Below are 18,878 nucleotides of genomic sequence, written 5' to 3' on the forward strand. Positions count from 1 at the left end.
ATACTACAGCGGTTGGTTAGACCAACCTTCTCGGGCGGAAAACAAGACGCCAATGACGAACTGTGGCCGCCGAGAACACTCGTCGCCTCCTGCCTGGTGGGGAGTGAAACTGGTCGGTGTGCGAGAGAGATGCAAGATATGGGGTAGAAAAGGACGGAGATAAAAGCGGAAAACACGTAGGTGCCTATCTCAAACTAGTAAGCTTCAAATAACGGTCAAGAATTTAATAGAAGTGGGCGTGGCTTACAAACTCAGCTGTGAAGTAATTATGCTAATGTGAGCTCGTTTTTGGTAAGATTATATGTTATGTTAGAATTATAATCAAAATATGAATATCTGAGAGTAAAACTGAAAAACTAATTTAACTTAAGAATAATTTTATTTGAACTTAACATTAATAAATACATTTCTGAATGAAATATTTTAATTTACACATTCACTTGACTTCTTCATAATAAACTACAGCTTCAACGTCTGTGCCTTCCATTTTGATTATCTGTAATGAAAAAAGAAAATTACATTTTGTGGAAAGATTTGTCACTGTCAACGCGTGACTATATAAGTAGGTAGGTATACCTATGAGGAAGAACTAAACCCCAGAAAAAAGTATTCATTGAGAAACATACACTAACTTAACAATTAAAGTACTTACATAAAATTATAAGTATGACGATTATGAATATGCTTTTATATGTTAACTCAAAATGCATGAAACAAACTAGGTACATCAATCTTCACTCAAATACAGAAAATTACCATAGACACGTTAGTCACGTTTCCATCTACCTACGCCTTCTTAAATAAAGACATATCTATCTTCTTACAGCTAGTAATAAGACTGTAATCATTTGACTACAGTTAACTAGTAGCATTACATATTACGTATCGTCTGGTCTAGCCAATTATAATGCCTGAATGATTCCGGACCAATTAATTATTATGAGATTAGACGCAATCTTGTACACCTTAAGAATTTAGGTGCTAACACGATGTTCAGAGATTGTAGTTACGTTATTGTGAATGCTGTTATATCTAGTTAGCTAGGCTTTAGTATGACTGGGCTACTTATGTAATTTTAGACCTAGATACATGTTCTAACTAAACTTATAGAATAAGCAATTGAGCAAAGTAAACTATGTGAATAAAACCTTTTTAAAAAATATTAAAACAATGATAAATAAAAATGAGTTTCTATTTTGTCTACTAAAATTAAATAGTTATTGGCCGATTTTGCTCAAAAAAATTATGTGAAGCCATTTTCTCAAAGAGAAAGAAAAATTAAAAATAAATTGCATATGGCATTTGGTATTTTTTTGACGTCTTATGACCAGTGTTGACGAATTAGTTGTTAGAATTGTAACGAAAGAGGTTTTATGGTTAATGGAAAGCGATTTGGTATTTTTGTAACACACTATTTTTGTGATGAGAATATAAGAAAATATTTTGGATTAGTTTTATGACTTACCATTTTAACTTCGTTTTCGCCGAATTCTCGCCTGAAGTACGCAACTCTGCCGTCTTTAGGTATGATGACTTGTTTCAAAACGTTCTCGCCTTCCAATGTGTATGTTATTTTAACCTAGAAAAATAAATATTTCATGATATTGGTAAATTACTTGGAAAACAATTGTGTTGTACATGGTTATGGTGGTAAAGAGCTCCGAAAGATGATTAAATAGATGTTTTTTTTTCAAATGCACTGTTTTAATAAACGCTTCCTTCAGTTTTCTTGTAAATAATTTGTTTTACCGTTTGCTTATGAAAATAAGTGAAACATCATTGCAAAAACTGTCCGTTATATAGTTAAAGTATGCATTTATCGGAAGATCAAATTAATGAATTCAAATATTTTAATACACCATTGCATCGATCGACGATCATAAATATTACCGACCAGTGAAGGAAAAGTTACATCAAAAACGCTTTGCTGGGGAAATTATTGCGCCACTTCTTCCCAGCAAAAACACATAGGAAGTGGTGAAGGGTGGGCGTTTTGAGGGCTGTCTTTTGTAAATTTCTGACGTTCGAAAAGTGCTGTTTTGCAGCCTAATTTGAATAAATGACTTTTGATTTTGATTTGAAAAAGCCCTTTAAGTTCCACATGTTCTTTCATATATGTTTTATGTTTATATATAGGTATTTTGTATACCTATAGTATTTTACTTTAAGTTTCCACATACCTTCGATCCGTCTCTCCTCTCCATCTCATGTGGCTCTCCCAGCTTGAAGTCATGCGTCATGGTCCTGTTCTGCATCTCCAGGGTGAAGTTGAACGTGTTCTCGTCTATGCGGGTGAAGCAGAAGATTGGAGCGTTGCTCTGCAGCATCCGTATTAGGTTCTCATTTGTGTCTGGGAATGAGAGATGGGTTTTAGATAATGGCGTCCACGGCCGACGATCAGCCAGCTGCGCAGGACATATTATAGTGCACGAGCATGTGCGCAGATACAGGTGCACTCCCTATTCCTTCACTCTTATAACCCGATGGGACGGCAATCCGACACGACCGGAAAGAGATCAAGGTTTTAGATATTTATGTTATAACTTGAGTTACTAGTAACGGTCTATAATAAAGATGACAAATACCAGCTTATGTCCACATGTTTTAAATATTTCACATAATCTAGATTTCTAGGGGGAGGGTTCTAGGCCCAACGAGGAATTTTATTATTGTTCAAGCAATATAAAGGTAAGTATTAACGAATCTCTTATTAAGTAGTCTAGCCATGGCTCTCCAAAATTATAATATGAAGCAATAAGTATCTACATTGTAATTTACTTAAATACTACGTTTATTCGATACCAAGAACTGTTGATTTCAGTAGGTGTCATGCAAAACAGGCTAACAGAACGCTATTTACGCGATACTTGTGAAAATTAGAAGCAATGTTAAATATGTATGAAAAGACATTCTATAAAATAAAAACATAGCTAACTATAACTAATAGAAACAGCTTCATATTGATAAACAACAATCTCCATGGATTTACTGTGATAAACAGACATTTTTCAGATAAACATAGATACGTGACTGTGTTAATAAACTATTGTAATACACTATTTTCTGTCAAGAGATTGAATTGCCTGATAAGGTCACAACACTTCTAAAATCACTACACTAAACTGTCAGGTCAAAGTCCATGGCAAAAAAAAAGAAAAAAAAAAACATTTTTCCGTAAAATGCATATACACACTCACACATTTACAAAAACTAACACATATAAAGATATCACTCACCGCTCGCGTTAACTAATTCTTCAATATTTTCGGAACGGACTCTTCGGTATCTTTTGCCTGAAAACGACATTTTGCAAGTTTTGTGTGAACCGAACTGATGGAAATTGTATTATTTTCCGTTATCCCGTATCTAGTTTCGCGTTTTGTCGCGTCATCGTCATTGCGATAAGATTCTACCGAGATTATCCTATCTACACAGCTGTGTTGTGCCTACTTCAAAAATGAGTTGGTAGGTTATGTTATGGTGTCTTCGGAATGTCGGGACTTATTCACGTAATTATATTTAATTATACTTTACCTATAGACTATACATAGACAGATAGAATTTCGACAAGAATAGGTACAACGGTAGGCAATTTTTGTACTAATTCTTCGAAAATAAGACAGATTATGCCATTGTGACCTTTTACAATCCGTTTCTCTTTCTTTTAAATGGGACAAAAATGTAACCTCTAGGGATTTACAGGCATTCTCCATCAAGAGAAAATCATTATTCAAAGGATTATCTTCACTCAGAATTATGAAAGAATATTTTATTGGTTTGTCCTTTCAACTTATTGACGTTAACCAATAAATACTGTAAGCAACGGATTTTTATTTAACGACGTCAAAAATCATCAGGAGTGTCAGACTCTTACTGACTAAAAACCGTCGTGTTCCGTCATTGGCCTTTTATGTACCAGGGCCGCGGTATCTCTTTCGAACAACCCGCAACCCCGGCAGGCCTTGGCCCTGCTGGGCCCCGCTGGGGTTGCTGACATCTCTTTGAGGAGCGCGTGGAACAACGCGCGCCGTCGACACGGGTCTGTCGTCTAAGCAGACAGAGGGACGATGAGCCACCCGAACTCACCGCCCACAGACCCACGCCTACGGTGGCCGGGAGTCATCTCGCGACACTCGGCGCCTATGTCTACCTGGTCCAGCGCGGCGGCCGGGATGAGAGGTGCGTACTCTCTGGCGTTCCGCCTCCTCCTTCTCGAGCATGACCGCTTCGCAGAAGGAGGCGACGGCATCCCATTCCCTCTCGCCCCGGACCATGGCCTGAACCAGGGCCGGACGCGAGAGGTCGCCGCCGCCCAAAGCCTCGACGAGGACCCGGCGGTGCCCTTCCCATGCGGGGCACACCTGGACTGTGTGGTCCACCGTGTCCTCGGGGCTGTCCGCACAACGGTGACACCCGGGCGCCTCCTCACGACCGATGCGGTGCAGGTACCTCCCGAAACAACCGTGTCCGGTGAGGACCTGCGTCATGCGGTACGTGAGGGCGCCATGACTCCTCCCGAGCCACTCCTCAAAGAGGGGACTTACCGCCACGATGGTGGCGTGCCCTGCATTGGGTTGAGACTCGTTTTCTTCTACACAGAGTACCTAAATAGGGAACAGGATTTAAGTATAGCCCATTTATCGAGGAAGTCCACTTTTTATCCTGTTGCATGCAGTAGTTATAGTAGTGAAACTGCTTTTAGAAGCAATATAAACCTGAGAGTTACAGGTAAGTATGAAAGCTGAAGATTTGTATATTCAAATCTGTTTATTCGAGTGACCAACATTCCATCAGAGTGTGTGGCAAAGCAGACTGGGTGGCTACGTGCTTCGTTTACTTCGCAGCCGACATAAAATATGGTCCACCATATTTTACACAAATACATCCCATTTATGCAATCCATTGCATAAATGGGATGTATTTGTGTCCACAGGCTGTTTGTGGCTCATTTTAGTATAAGTACATTTCTGTTGGTATCTAAAGAAGACAGATATTTTTTACAGTTTTCAAAATATCGCAGCCGTTTTTTAAAGTACCCCAATATAGTTGGGAAAAGGCCCGGGAGATGATGATGATGCAGCTGCTTTTAAAAGAATTCCCAAAAGGAAGGAGGTTTTCAATGGATGTCTATGTAGATGTTTTTTTTTATTCAAGCACTATTTAAATTTGGTATTCTTCTAGAATCATCAGGACCTGGTGAAAGTATGTATCAGGGACGGATATAAATTTACCTATAATGGGAGGAAAAGACGACGTTGACGATTAAATAATAATTATGTTAATTTGATGAGTCATTACAAATAAGATGTTTGTGCATAATTAAAAGGATAACAACGCTGATTGTGATAAAAACCTCGTGTTGAGTGCATTACCAATAATTTGGGCTTGTCGTGATGGCAAATATAGGAGTGTTTTAGCGGTTAAAATAGTTCCGCGTCATGCTACCAAAGGAAAACTGATAAGTATATTTTAGATTACAGGCAATGCCATAAGTATTGACCTACTTATTATTGCTTTAGGTTTTAGCTAGTTGTTTGTGTTGTATTTTCATTTCAAAGTATATATGATAAAGTATTATTTTTAAGATTATTTCGTTAAAAAAAATAACGAAATAAACTTTTTTGACGTGAATGGTATTCATAATAATTTAGAAGCACAACTAACGCTACATGCGCGAATATTTTTCCTCTGGTACATATCACTTAATGCGTAGGTAAAGATTTTTACTCTTACTGTAGGTATTCGGATTTTTGCTCGCGACTGTCCCAACACGTAGGAAACACCATCTCATTACGAGTCAGCAGTTTAGTTATAAATAAAATGAAAATTCCATAGAAACTTGATAACAAATAGGTAAGTACACATTATACGAGTAAGCCCACGTAAGTACTTATTTGTTGCATTTTTCTGGAAATTAGTTATTTTTTTGCATATCATTGTAGGTTTTTTCAGATCTCGATAGCGTTTGTTTTATTTTTCACTTTCCAAGGTGAAATGCTGAATCATGGTTATTGTAACTTTTACGTCAATCTTTGAGGATATATATTTAAAGTAGGTAATTCTTCGTAGGTATCCAAGCTACTACCAAACGTGTATCTGCATGATTTAGTCAGTTACATATACGGTATACATTTCAGAACGAAACTATTATTTTATTCAAAGAAAGTAAACTAAACCAAATCGTAAATATCGGTCTTCCTATAATGAATATCTCAACATAATCGATTTGGCCGTTTTGGGGACCGGGATACCCAAAGCAAACATAAAATTATGTTGGTACTTACATGTGTACTAATTTTCCCAAAAAAGTATTTACTTACTTACTAGATTTTGCAAAAAAACTATAATTTTGGTTTAACAAACATCCTGGATGCGTAATATTGTTATGGTCAGTTCAAGCGCAAGCGTGATGGCATTTTGCCAAAACTACAGACTACGAACATCGCAACACATACCTACTTATTTATTGCACTCTTGCGCCAAGGGACAGTTTATTGCATTATTATTGGTAATAATGTCATTGCAATAAAAAAGGGATTACTTTTGTTGAATTTAAAGTGCTGTGCGCAAGTTTATAGCCGTTGATTTTGACAGAGTGTTGCACCTTTTTTGGTGGGAAATCATCGAATCACGTTTACTAACTGAACCAACCTTTATTCCTTCTGGAACTTTTTTTGTACCAGGTAATTGTTTCGATAGCTCCGGAAGAAGTTACCTAAGAAGTGGGTTTTACTAAAATTCTGCCATTCTCTCTCGTCACACCCACAGCGACAGGGGATCATTTTATGATTTTCTGCTTTATAAAATAAAGTACGTAAATAGTTTAAGGACCACGCGATAAAATTGATATGGATATTCATAGGTGAGAATAGTGATGGTTCTCCAAAGTAAAAGATTTTTTCAAAGGATCCATTAAATGGTACTCAACGATACATACATATTTAAAAGGGCGAGCGGTTAGATCATAGTAATACCACAGGTAATACCGCTAATAACGAATATCCTGTTATTTTTTCAAAGTATTTAGATCACACAGCGATTGAGCAGCAGGTGAGGCATAGACTTTGTATCATTGCTCAGGCGCACCACTAATGTCAGGGTTAAAGATATGATCGCGGAACGGAACTGATATTGTCTGGGAGTTCCTTTTTATTAACTTCTTGGTTGGTAATGAATTAAAAGGTTTTGTTGATTCACTCCACTTTATAGAAATAGTTTCAAGGAAAAAAAATCTTAGATGGAGTTATGCCTATTCACATAACACCTACCTATTTATTTATTAAAATGAGGCATCTAAGGCCCATAGAAAATACACTACATAAATATTATAACATTAAATCATAAACTAATACATATTTTATATAAATAACTTAAAACTAATGCACACGAAGCATCAGCGTCGTGTTACGCTGCAAAGTGTCGCGTAACCATCCTCGGAACCTCCGATATACGACACCCTTCGGCCAAAACTCTTCCTTGAGGAAGGTCTCGATGTGATGAATTGGAACTCGCACCATGAACGAATTGAAGTTCGTATTGTGGCGCGACTCCAACTTCGCCACCCTCAAGGTTCTGTTGGTCTTGGATCGGACATACTCCACGATCTGCTCCACCGTCGTGGTGTGATGTAGAAGGGACACGTACATCTGCGTCGTAGGTACTGTAGGACGCAGCAGGATGTTGGGTTCAGTTTGTGCGGTACCATAAGGTGGCCTCTTTTTTCTCCTTTCTACCTTTATGAAGCCATCCTTGTCGCACGTGTCCTTCTTAGGACCAGTCTGTGGCTGTAATGTGCCACGGGTGTGTTTACGCCCTCCTGCTTTGGCCCGCTTTGTTTGCGTCACAGCGGGCTTGATGGTGGCTGCTACTGCCGCGTAGGTACCTATGCCCATATTTTTTTTATTGCATCAACACAAAAAGCTAAACGATCCTAGAATAATCTATACTAATATTATAAAGAGGAAAACTTTGTTTGTTTGGTTGTAATGAATAGGCTCAAAAACTACTGGACAGTTTTTAAAAATTCTTTCACCATTCGAAAGCTATATTATCCACGAGTAACATAGGCTATATTTTATCCTGGTACGGGCAGTAGTTACCACGCGACGCGGGTGAAACCGCGGGAAAACGGCTAGTGTAGTAGAAAGATATACTTACCTTCTTCAAATTTTGCAGTTTAGTCAACGTCGGTCACGGCGGCTGTTCTCATATGAGGAAATCAGGAGATGCACAGGACATTATATTATAGGTACCAATATATAAAAACTGGGCCTTTACTTTGCTTTAACGTTCTCCTACGTTACTGATATTAAAATAACAACTACCTAAATTACGAAATCCAGTATGTGTCTAACTGACTCATAGGTGCTTGATATATACATATTTCATTCATGTGGAACATAAATTCGAGCTTAACGAGCTTTTTATAACTTGCTGAGTGATTTCCGATCCATTCATCAGAACAGATTTTATCTAGATTATTGGAACTGATTATAACAGTCTATTCATAGATCACTTGAAACAGATGATATTTGAGGAAACTGGTATCATGTTAATTGCTGTTTAAAATTGATAGGATCTTGTCAGTAGCTGTGAACAAAAATATTTCAGTCAGTCAAAAAGTATACTGAGTCAAAAAGTATATTCAGTCAAATATTCAGTCAGTGTAACTCCGCCTATGAGAATTCCGCTCACACTTCACTGATTTCATAAACTATAATTAATACGTAGTACTACGTACTGTAATAAAAATTATGATATACAAACAATTAATTATTATACATCGTGTTATATCAGATTTCGAGTTAGATAATACGCAGATGGAAAACGTACCTTTCTTTAGAACAGTGGTTCTTAACCGGTGGTCCGCGGACCACTGGTGGTCCCTGGAGGCATTCCAAGTGGTCCGCGAAGCTTTGCCTCTCGACGTTGCTATATACGTTATCTAACTTTATTTTTATCGATTTATCTATGCGCGCGCGGGTTTTCGCAACATTTTACGTAATTATGGTATTGAGTCTTAAAAAATAATTAAATTTTCGCGCTCGCTTCGCTCGCGTATTCAGAAATTATGTGCCCTTATTTTTGCATTTGACAACAATCAAAAAGTTAAGTACGTTTGGGCTAAATTTAACGTAATATTTGATTTAAGTCCGATAAAAATTTCGCGCTCGCTTCGCTCGCGCTTTTGGAAACTACTTAGTTTTTCTTTCTTTGCATTTGCTTACCTACAACTGCCGACATGCGTTTTACTTTGAGTAGTACTGAACCAAAAATTCAGAAATTGGTAAAGAGAATGCAGTCACAAAAATGTCATTAAATTTAAATCTGTAACTTTTAGTTTTTTGCTAAATAATAAAGAAATGAGTGCTAATTATAAAGTATGCTTGTATTCTTTATCAAGGAACTCTCAATTTAGGTAAACCGATGGGGTGGTCCCCGGCAAGACAAACTTTAGTTAAAGTGGTCCCTCATGTCAAAATGGTTAAGAACCACTGCTTTAGAACAATGGCCGAACATTGGTAAAAAGCATGGAGAACAAAATGACTAGCGGAGGTGCCATAACGAAAAATCTAAGAAACTGGCGCACCAATATGCGGGGACCGGGGTACGTAAGGTACTGTCTTCGCCCTTACACGCTTTCTTCGAACCCGACCATTTTTTGGAACACCAAAAATTGTTGAAAGATGTCTCAAAGAACCCAAACGCCTCGTTAGTGCACTCTTAACTAATCATTTTGTTCATGCCCACCGTAAATATTTGACCTAGAAGAAGGCGCCTGACCTACCCGTATTTTGGCATCTCCGCTCATTTTTTCTCACTCCGTGATACAAAGTAACTTATTCTCAAGTTATACGGAAACATTGACAAGTAAAACAATAGATGTTCTTCGTGTACTTAACTTAAGTTTTGTTTTCCGGGAATCTATTGTAATAAATGTGTGTAATTAGTTTTTGGTCAGTGATGCGGTCGTTATGAATGAATGTTGGTACTTGATAAGACAAATGCTTTATCCAAATGCCTTGCTCTACGTACTTTTTACGTTTTAACAGTTTTCAGACAGTTTCAGTTTTGATTAGGAACTACTTAGTAAACATATTCAGATGTAAATACGACTGTTGAGTCTTAAATTAATTATATTATAAGAGCCTTAACTGTAATTGTTAATTTTGACGCTTTAACAATGAAATCATTCAAAAGCCATAAATAACTCTTATCACAAGTAGCAATGTCATAGTAGCGGACAGTTTACAGCCAGCAGATTTATTCATTGTTCTGACAGGCCGTTAAGCTGAGCCTCCATCAGTCATTGTAATATGACACACGACGGCATACCGGTGACGAGTGGCACGTAACGCATAGCCGGCGCGCCGTCCCGCGGGCTCGCAGTGAGCGCGCGACCTTGCTGCCACCGCGCGCCAGGGCGGGGGCGCCTATGACTGCGGCCGGCCTGCGCCACTCCGCCACTCGTACTGTGCTAACGATACGACCAACGCGCTTCCAAACTCATAATTCGAATTTTCAAAATACGACGCGTTCGGAATGACAGTTTGATTTTTTAAATCATGTGGCTCTGGTTAGTACTCGTCGCCGCGGCCGCGGTGCTGTCGGGCGTTGAGAGCGCCGGCGCCGGCGCCGCCCGCCTCGTCTGCTACGTGGAAAGCGCGCGCGCTATCGACGGATTTTCCGAGTGTACACATCTCGTTTACGCGGGCGACGCGAGAGCCGATAAGCTCGAAGCTCTGCTGAAGGACTACAAGAAGACCAATCCTAGACTGAAAATTATACTGAGAGTGTCCGAAGTTGATAAGGTAAGTTACGGAGTCTTATCTACAAGGTCTTACAAAACTTTTCATTAACAAATCTGAACACGTGCGGAAACGTTAAAGTATTACATAGCGCTAATTACTTTTTACCGATTCGTTAAGTAGCGCTTCCGAGTCCTGTTGCCCATATTGATGAGGTGGAAATGTATTCTTTTGTTAGAATGACGAGTGAGTCGTATTCGCGAGGTGAAGAAAGTCTACAAGCAGTACAAATGTGTGGAGTACTGAGAGCTCATTGTTTCGTAATCACACGCTAATTGTCGGACTTGTTAACTAAGGTTTGGGAAGTGGAGCGTGCTTTATGTGAAGATCCGATATCCTTCTTCACGATTTTCCTTCGTGATTTTTAAGATCGTACCTACACACTACTTTCTTTTTTCAAACGTTTATGTCTGGACGGTTTTGTAAGAACATATTATTATTTTCAAGATAACATCCTTCGATATGTTACGAAATATATTTATTAGGAACTCAATGAGTGGTTAATAGCAGTGCGGTCTAGACATAATTTGTCGAAGTAAAAAGAACTACACATTACATAAAATAAATCAATGCTATAAAACAACATAAAAAAAACAAAACTGCATTCTAATTTTGAACTAAGTGCACGTCCAAAAAGGCGCGAACATGACACGTTCTATAAATTTTAATAGAGGAAAACCATAAAGCACAACTTTAAGCGGAAACTTGCAAAAAGGTTTTACACCGTTCTAGATTAGGTGTGGCCCTTGCTGAATATTAAATTATATTTATTCCCACGGTTAGTGTTATGTGTAACTAATGAATATTAATGGTTAGATGACATGATATCATTGTGGTAGGACACTTCATGTTTACGATTTGTTTAGGATTATGAGATGGTTGACTCATATTTGTTATTATCTGACATGACAAGCGGGGGACTGCCATAGACATAATATTAGTAAACAGGACTGCGCATATAAACCCAAAAAACGAGCCGAGTGAAACAGTTAGTACGGAGGCTGTCTGTCCCTTTCTAATAGGGTGACTATGAGATTAAGCTATGTGAGACAAATCCGAATTTGCTAAGATTATTAAACACAGATTATATGAAGTTTTAACTTACGCAGTTTGTGACCTTAAGATACTAATAAAGGCTTTTAATCATTAGCGGAAATTAGCAGTATAAAAGCAGGAAGATTCGAAGTGAAGACTGTTTTTTTTGTATTTCTACTTCATATATAGACTGCTGAGCCATTTATGTCGCCTTTCTTCATTTTTTGGGAAGCTATAACAATAGTACAACAGTTTTAAAATCCATCACCCATATTTTGACTCGTTACAAGAATTCATGGGCACCCTAGTTGTTTGGTTTACGAAAATGTTATTATTAGCTAACCTGTGGAACGATATATTGCAACCACCATAGGATTCACTTTTGCAAGTAGAAACGCAACACTTTTTCACCATTTTAATAGTTTAAATTGATTTAATACAAAAAAATATAAACAAAATTTTAAATGCTGATTACGCGCCAAGAATGTTCAGGGTTACCGCTAGAAAATAAAAAAAAGCAAAATAAAAATTTATGTTGTTTATGTTTTAATAATAAATACGAATAAATTAATGCGATTGTTATTAATTTGTTGACTTACAATTGTTAAAATAACATAAAAATATAAGTGATTCAATTGTTTTTGGGAAGACAAAACTTTTGATCACAACATTTTTTTATGCTGGCAAGGTGTTAGAAAGAGACAAACAGCCTCCGTTCGAACTATCCCTCTCGGCTCGGATTTGCCTCTGTGTATTATGCAACCAATTTAGTACCTTATTGCGTTAGAATAGAGTTCATTTTCGTAAATATATATTTTGAGCGTGCGCAATCTTGTTTAGTAATATTATATCTATGGGGACTGCTGTCATTTGTTGTTTGTAGATGATGCTGGCTGACGTTGTTGCGGATAACAATTATATCATCTTTGAATAGACGAAATTGTTACATACATTGCTTATTAATCGTGGTGGTGTTGTAAATGTCTTAAATTAGCGAAATGACGAAATAATGTAGGTGTGACATATAGAATGTTCTCCAATTCATTGAACTTTTTCAGCCACAGAATATATTTTGTTCTATTTCTCCCGGATTTTTACGCTCCCATTTTTTTGGACCCCAGAACTGTCATGTCACTTTTCCTACCTGGCCCATATCAAAAGCCCCTCTAACAAGCATATTAAATATCCTTTATGTCCTATATTCAAACAGAAAAAACCAGCAACAAAAATCCAAAAACCCCAATTTATTTATTTATTACACCATCTGACATAAGAAAAAGTAACCCAAGTTCTCGAACAACAGTTTCAAAAATAACCAGATTGACCTGTCAAGTGATATGGCCGACTTGACCTTACGCAACACGTTTTCAGTGAAATTACTCTTGTATTTAGAGCACGGTGTTACCAGCATTACGTTGAAACTGGTTAGCAAGTTAAGGTGGCATCTCTTTACGGAATCAGATAATCTTCATGCGCTTGTAACGATATTACATTTCAAATGTGATCTAATCCTCTTTGGTTGTATCCGTATGTAATATTTGTTACATATTTGCGTTGTAATTATTACCGATTGTGCAGCTTTCAATTAGAAATGTAACTGTTATTAATCCCTTTCATAATAACACAGTTGCTTACCTCTAAACAATAGGTCATCGTCACCGTTTACTTGTAACATTTTTCTCGTCGTTGCATGGAAACGTCACCTTAAATCTGTTGGTGTTGACGGGCAGGGTGACGTCATGCAAACGAGTGCGTTCTCACGTCCGTGACCTCGAGCCTGTAGGCTGCAAACTGCATCTGCAATGATGCGGTCTTATTGGGGTACCGTGGGATATCCAAGTGTGATAAAGAAAACAAATTGGGCTCAAAATGGAGGAAAGGCTTTCAAATCAAAATAGGGTAAGGGGCTTCTCTTAAGCCTGGTTAAGGAAACGTTTTGCCAAAGGATGGTAGTTTTTGACACAAGCCTCATAGGTCAAAAATTTCTTATTAAAATGAATCTTTTCTTTTTACTTTGGATTTTCTTGAATAGAAGAACCCTTGTGGCTTTCCCCAAAATTATCTGGAAAGCGGAAAGCTGCATTAATCTTGAGTATTATCAGATTAGAGTTAGCTTGTGTAAAATAATGCTTTCGACACACAACAACTGATTTACCGGATAAGATGTTCAGATCGCAAAACTGATTACCAGGAAAAATATAGAAGTACATTTACGGATGAGGCATTAACATAATTCCTTGTGGAAGATTTAAAAAATTACCGTGAACCATAATCGGATTGGTGTTACATTATCTTAAAAACTTGACTGATTGCATGCATACTTTTTGGATCACCTGCGCAAAGGTTGGTCGAGCCGAACTTGGTGTGATAATTTTCTTTAAATGTGGCCAGTTACATGCAAAGTTCATGGTGGCATACTGGCCATTTATGTATGAATGAGTATTTCCTCTTAAAAGTAATTAGCAGTTCCAAGTTTGAAATTCTTTATTTGATCCGTCCGTCTGCTGTAGTGTTGTACTTCGTGCATTTTAAGCTACAATGAATTTATCTATCAATTAAATATGTTAACCATGTACCAATGTAATTCTGAATATTATTGTGCACAAATGTTTTAGCGTAACGTAATTAAAGTAAAATGATTACCTACAGACTGTCTGTTACACTGGCATTTTCAATTAAAAATAGAACAAGTGATTGACGCACAAAAGACAGGAGAAAATCAGGAAGGTTTTAGACCATAAATGTGAATTACATTTATGTGACATTTAGATCAAACATTTCGATAATTTAAAATCGTAAACACTAAATGCATTTAATGACTATTGATAATTACTTAGGAAATAAAGAATCAGCTTGAACACGAATCGAATGCACGATTGAACTATAAAATGCACGATTATTCTAAAAGCTTCCTAATTTTATATTCTGAATCGTCAGGCACGTAGGTACGAATCGATAAGTTAATAATTAAATTCTGTTCCAATAATTGAAGCTAATTACTTATTACGTAAAAGTCGATACGTCGGAAATATTATTTAAAAAGGCCACGGTTAATGTAAGGGTATTTATTTCGATGAGATCATACATGAAATATGACATAATTATGTCTGGTTATTTTTAACAGACTACAAAATGAAAAGCAGACCTTCATTTTTTAGTTGGATTATTTCGTTTATTTTTAGTTGTCTTGGGTGAAATTTTAACGGTTCGTCTTTACTTTTTAAAAATACATATTATTCAATTTTTACATTATTTTTAAAAACTATTTTTTATTTAATTTTATACCAATATTTACATCTATTTTTAATTTTTATCGACATTGTATAAAATCATTATTTTGACAACTATCCAAACTTATATCTATGAACAAAAATTCTAGACGACCCATTTTGTCTCTTAACTCACACGCAACTTCGGACCGAAGATGAAGATCTATTAATTCATTTTTTCTCACACTATTTGGTTTAAGCGACAATAATTGCGATTTCCTAGATAAAGTTTTTTCGCCTTTTTACCTATCACAGTTCAATAACAATAGTACATAAGATATAATCATGGTGTTCCTTTCATTGGCAGTTACCTTTCGCCGGTTGATTACGATCTAGTTTCGCTTTCTTAGTTATCTAAGGAGTTAAATATATACATAGTTTTGTGTTAAGTAACGTTATAGGAAGTTAAAGTGATAAGTTTTGTTAGTAGAATGTAGGAAGTCAAGTGTGATAGGATTTAGAGTTTTTTTGACCTTCTTATAGAATAGAATAGATTTTTTATTTCTTTTCTTTATTTTCTTATAATTATTATATCTTTTGTACCCTGTGTCCTAAATTATCATCCCTACTAATATTATAAATGCGAAAGTAACTCTGTCTGTGTCTGTCTGTTACACGTCTAAACCACTGAACCAGTTTTAATTAAATTTGGTACAGAGATAGAATTGATGTTGAGCAAAGACCATAGGATAGTTTTTATCCCGGACTCTTGAAGAATTTTCTTGGAAACGTGATATAACCGAACTCTACGCGGGCGATGCCGCGGGCGGAAGCTAGTTATCTATAAATTGTGCATTAAATGTAAAACACTGCTATAAAACTTAATTGGCCTGCCACTGGACCTGTAGACTTCTTAAAACAACCAATATTGATAACAATATCCTTCAAAACTCTTGCACTCGTACCCCTTTTTTTTTTTTTTTTTATCGACGTAAAATCATCAAATGACCCCTCCCGCTGTGGGTTAGCAGCGGTGAGGGAGTGTCAGACTTTTACTGACTAAAATCGTCGTGTTCCGTCATAGGCCTTTTATGTACCAGGGCCGCGGTATCTCTTTCGAACAACCCGCAGCCCCGGCAGGCCTTGGCCCTGCTGGGCCCCGCTGGGGTTGCTGACGTCTCTTTGAGGAGCGCGTGGAACAACGCGCGCCATCGACACGGGTCTGTCGTCTAGGAAGACAGAGGGACGATGAGCCACCCGAACTCACCGCCCACAGACCCACGCCTACGGTGGCCGGGAGTCATCTCGCGACACCCGGCGCCCATGGTGTCTACCTGGTCCAGCGCGGCGGCCGGGATGAGAGGTGCGAACTCTCTGGCGTTCCGCCTCCTCCTTCTCGAGCATGACCGCTTCGCAGAAGGAGGCGACGGCATCCCATTCCCTCTCGCCCCGGACCATGGCCTGAACCAGGGCCGGACGCGAGAGGTCGCCGCCGCCCAAAGCCTCGACGAGGACCCGGCGGTGCCCTTCCCATGCGGGGCACACCTGGACTGTGTGGTCCACCGTGTCCTCGGGGCTGTCCGCACAATGGTGACACCCGGGCGCCTCCTCACGACCGATGCGGTGCAGGTACCTCCCGAAACAACCGTGTCCGGTGAGGACCTGCGTCATGCGGTACGTGAGGGCGCCGTGACTCCTCCCGAGCCACTCCTCAAAGAGGGGACTTACCGCCACGATGGTGGCGTGCCCTGCACTCGTACCCCTCTTATTATAATAGAGGGTTTTACTTGTTTTACTTGTAGTTTTGTTCCCACACCGGTATCGAAATTCCCACAGTGTAAATATTAAAATATACACCCAAATAATTGATATACTTATTTAAATAATTTATATACGAAGTTGGGGTTTTCTAAAAAAATACAGTTTATTGGCATTTATAAAAACTGCATTTTGAGCACTTTCGCAGTTAAACAAAGTCATCAAAAATTACTTAGAGGTATATTATTAGCGTAAATGAAAAATTCACGCCTTAAATCAAATATCGGAAAAGCATTTTCATTTTAATGTCTCGCTCCAGTCGGAGCTTTGGAAAGCAGAAGCTTTACTACTGCCAATTATTTTTCGCCGTACTGTGTAAGCATAACGTATGGAGTGATTACAGTAACCACGCGTAGATGTCCAGTGGGCGTTCTAGTTGACTTGTCAATGTCACAAGGCGCCACCAACTTGCTTCTGTCTTGCATACTTGCGCTAGTTACTGACTGGGCCAGTTTGGGCCTCATTTATTTCTCATGTTAATCAATTTGGAGATAGTTTAGTAATGCTTACGCTTTGGTTAAGGATTGATTAATGATTGCAGCGTTGCGTAGTGTGAATATATTCACAGAGTCTAAAATGGCTAAATAATCGTCAATGTAGTTATAGGGCACAGCATGATAGCACTAATTAAGTATTAGCTCCTAACTGAAGAAATCCAGGGTTTTTTATGTATGAGATTTTTTCTGCAAGTTATGTCTATGGTACAACCAATAATCCCGTTGCAAAAATATCAAGCCAGACCCTTATTTGTAAAAGTTATCATGATTAAATATCGCATTGTTAAGACATTACATACGTTTATCATGTGAGCGAGTTTGCAATCTCATTCGTTCGTGAATGTCAAAATGATTCATAGACTATTGACCTTGGCGTGACAGATTGGGTCAAGGGCGCCCGATATGTATTGGCCATTGTCAATTTTGACAGGTATGTCAACTTTTGAGTTTGGAATGCAGAAAGCGCGCGGTGACAACCGGTATAGTCTCATTCTTTGCGTGATGTGCAGATTTATATTTGCATATAATTCGCAATCAACTTTCTTACATAATCTCTCTATCGCTTAAGGTTGGCTCTATTGTGTCCAATTCTGGGTTAAGCTTGTCGTTGTAGGTGCATAATCATATTATTTACCAGAACTTTGTGAGAATGGATATTCCGTTACCAAACTGAAAGTCTTGCTCTTGCTAGAGCAAAGACATTTTCCTTAAAATAATAGTTCAAGAAATTCCGCTAAGTCCCATGTTCCCTATTTTTATGGGAATGTTTTAGTAGGTTTACCTGTATACAGGTGTGATATCAATTCAATGTCTTACGACATATTTTGTAGTTATAGTATATTTTGTAGTTTTTTCCCCTAGAGTCTGTAAACACTTTGCTTTACTCTTTGCCACTAAGGAAGGCAAGGCTTTTCTCACGATATTTTCCTCTCAGACCTTACATGGTTTCACGCAGATTCCTCAAATATTTATGTGTCGCATTTACCGTAAATAATTGTACCTATGACATCATGACGACGAGTGGTAACGTCATATGTCAAGCCTTTAGAAAGGATATGATAAACGTTCCTTTAGTAGGTACCCGTAGAACTTGTGCAGGATTTCTAAAAGTTCTATTAATTCTAAGAAACTATCTAGAGTCAATATGGTTGATCAGTTACCTGAAGTACGGTAAGTATTTGTTATCTTAGAGAAAAAACGACAAATAGATGATGAAGACGTTACGGACTTGAAACACGTAAACGATATCAGGAACAAGTACAGCTTGGCAAAAAAGAGTGTGGAATAAATGAGGTCAGCACTATCGCACCTGTGGCAACCCGGAATACTACGACTCACAGATTTTGATATTTGTTATTTTTGGAGATATTCAATCCTAAGTAGGCGATGTCAATGGGACACTTCAATGTCCAGTATTAACGATGTTAACAATTTTTATTTGATTTTGATTTTTAGTTCCAACTGTCACCGCGTCAGACTCTTTTTTGCCAAGCTGTACCTAGTTTAGTTTA

General features: G+C 37.9%; 2 protein-coding genes across 3 annotated transcripts in view; one reads left to right on the forward strand and one right to left on the reverse strand.

Moving 5' to 3' along the window:
* Positions 1 to 360: 360 nt before the first annotated feature.
* Positions 361 to 3,394, reverse strand: LOC124633534 (fatty acid-binding protein, liver-like). Of its 2 annotated transcripts, none has more exons than XM_047168792.1 (4): positions 3,237 to 3,394; positions 2,181 to 2,350; positions 1,466 to 1,579; positions 361 to 496 (listed from the first exon to the last, which is right to left on the reverse strand). In XM_047168792.1, exons 1-4 carry the CDS (start codon positions 3,304 to 3,306, stop codon positions 437 to 439), a joined length of 414 nt encoding a protein of 137 aa, XP_047024748.1. In that variant the 5' UTR covers positions 3,307 to 3,394; the 3' UTR covers positions 361 to 436. The 2 variants fall into 2 exon arrangements, with proteins under 2 accessions (XP_047024748.1, XP_047024749.1); XM_047168793.1 differs by lacking the exon at positions 3,237 to 3,394 and adding an exon at positions 2,936 to 3,062.
* Positions 3,395 to 10,445: 7,051 nt separating this feature from the next.
* Positions 10,446 to 18,878, forward strand: part of LOC124633206 — a 34,568-nt gene continuing 26,135 nt past the window's right edge. Inside the window, exon 1 of the mRNA XM_047168361.1 lies at positions 10,446 to 10,811. Within this exon, the coding sequence (XP_047024317.1) occupies positions 10,566 to 10,811 (246 nt within the window). The 5' untranslated portion in view covers positions 10,446 to 10,565. The remainder of the gene's footprint in view (positions 10,812 to 18,878) is intronic.

The sequence above is a fragment of the Helicoverpa zea genome, chromosome 9 (assembly GCF_022581195.2).
Source record: "Helicoverpa zea isolate HzStark_Cry1AcR chromosome 9, ilHelZeax1.1, whole genome shotgun sequence".
NCBI lineage: Eukaryota > Metazoa > Arthropoda > Insecta > Lepidoptera > Noctuidae > Helicoverpa > Helicoverpa zea.

What these genes read in the sequence shown, in the direction of transcription:
- LOC124633534 (XM_047168792.1), bottom strand. Translation starts at nt 3,306, where the DNA reads ATGTCGTTTTCAGGCAAAAGATACCGAAGAGTCCGTTCCGAAAATATT. An exon ending in AGAATTAGTTAACGCGAGCG is followed by an intron (nt 2,351 to 3,236) that starts GTGAGTGATATC and finishes TCTCATTCCCAG; the next exon opens with ACACAAATGAGAACCTAATA. An exon ending in GCGAAAACGAAGTTAAAATG is followed by an intron (nt 497 to 1,465) that starts GTAAGTCATAAA and finishes TTTTCATTACAG; the next exon opens with ATAATCAAAATGGAAGGCAC.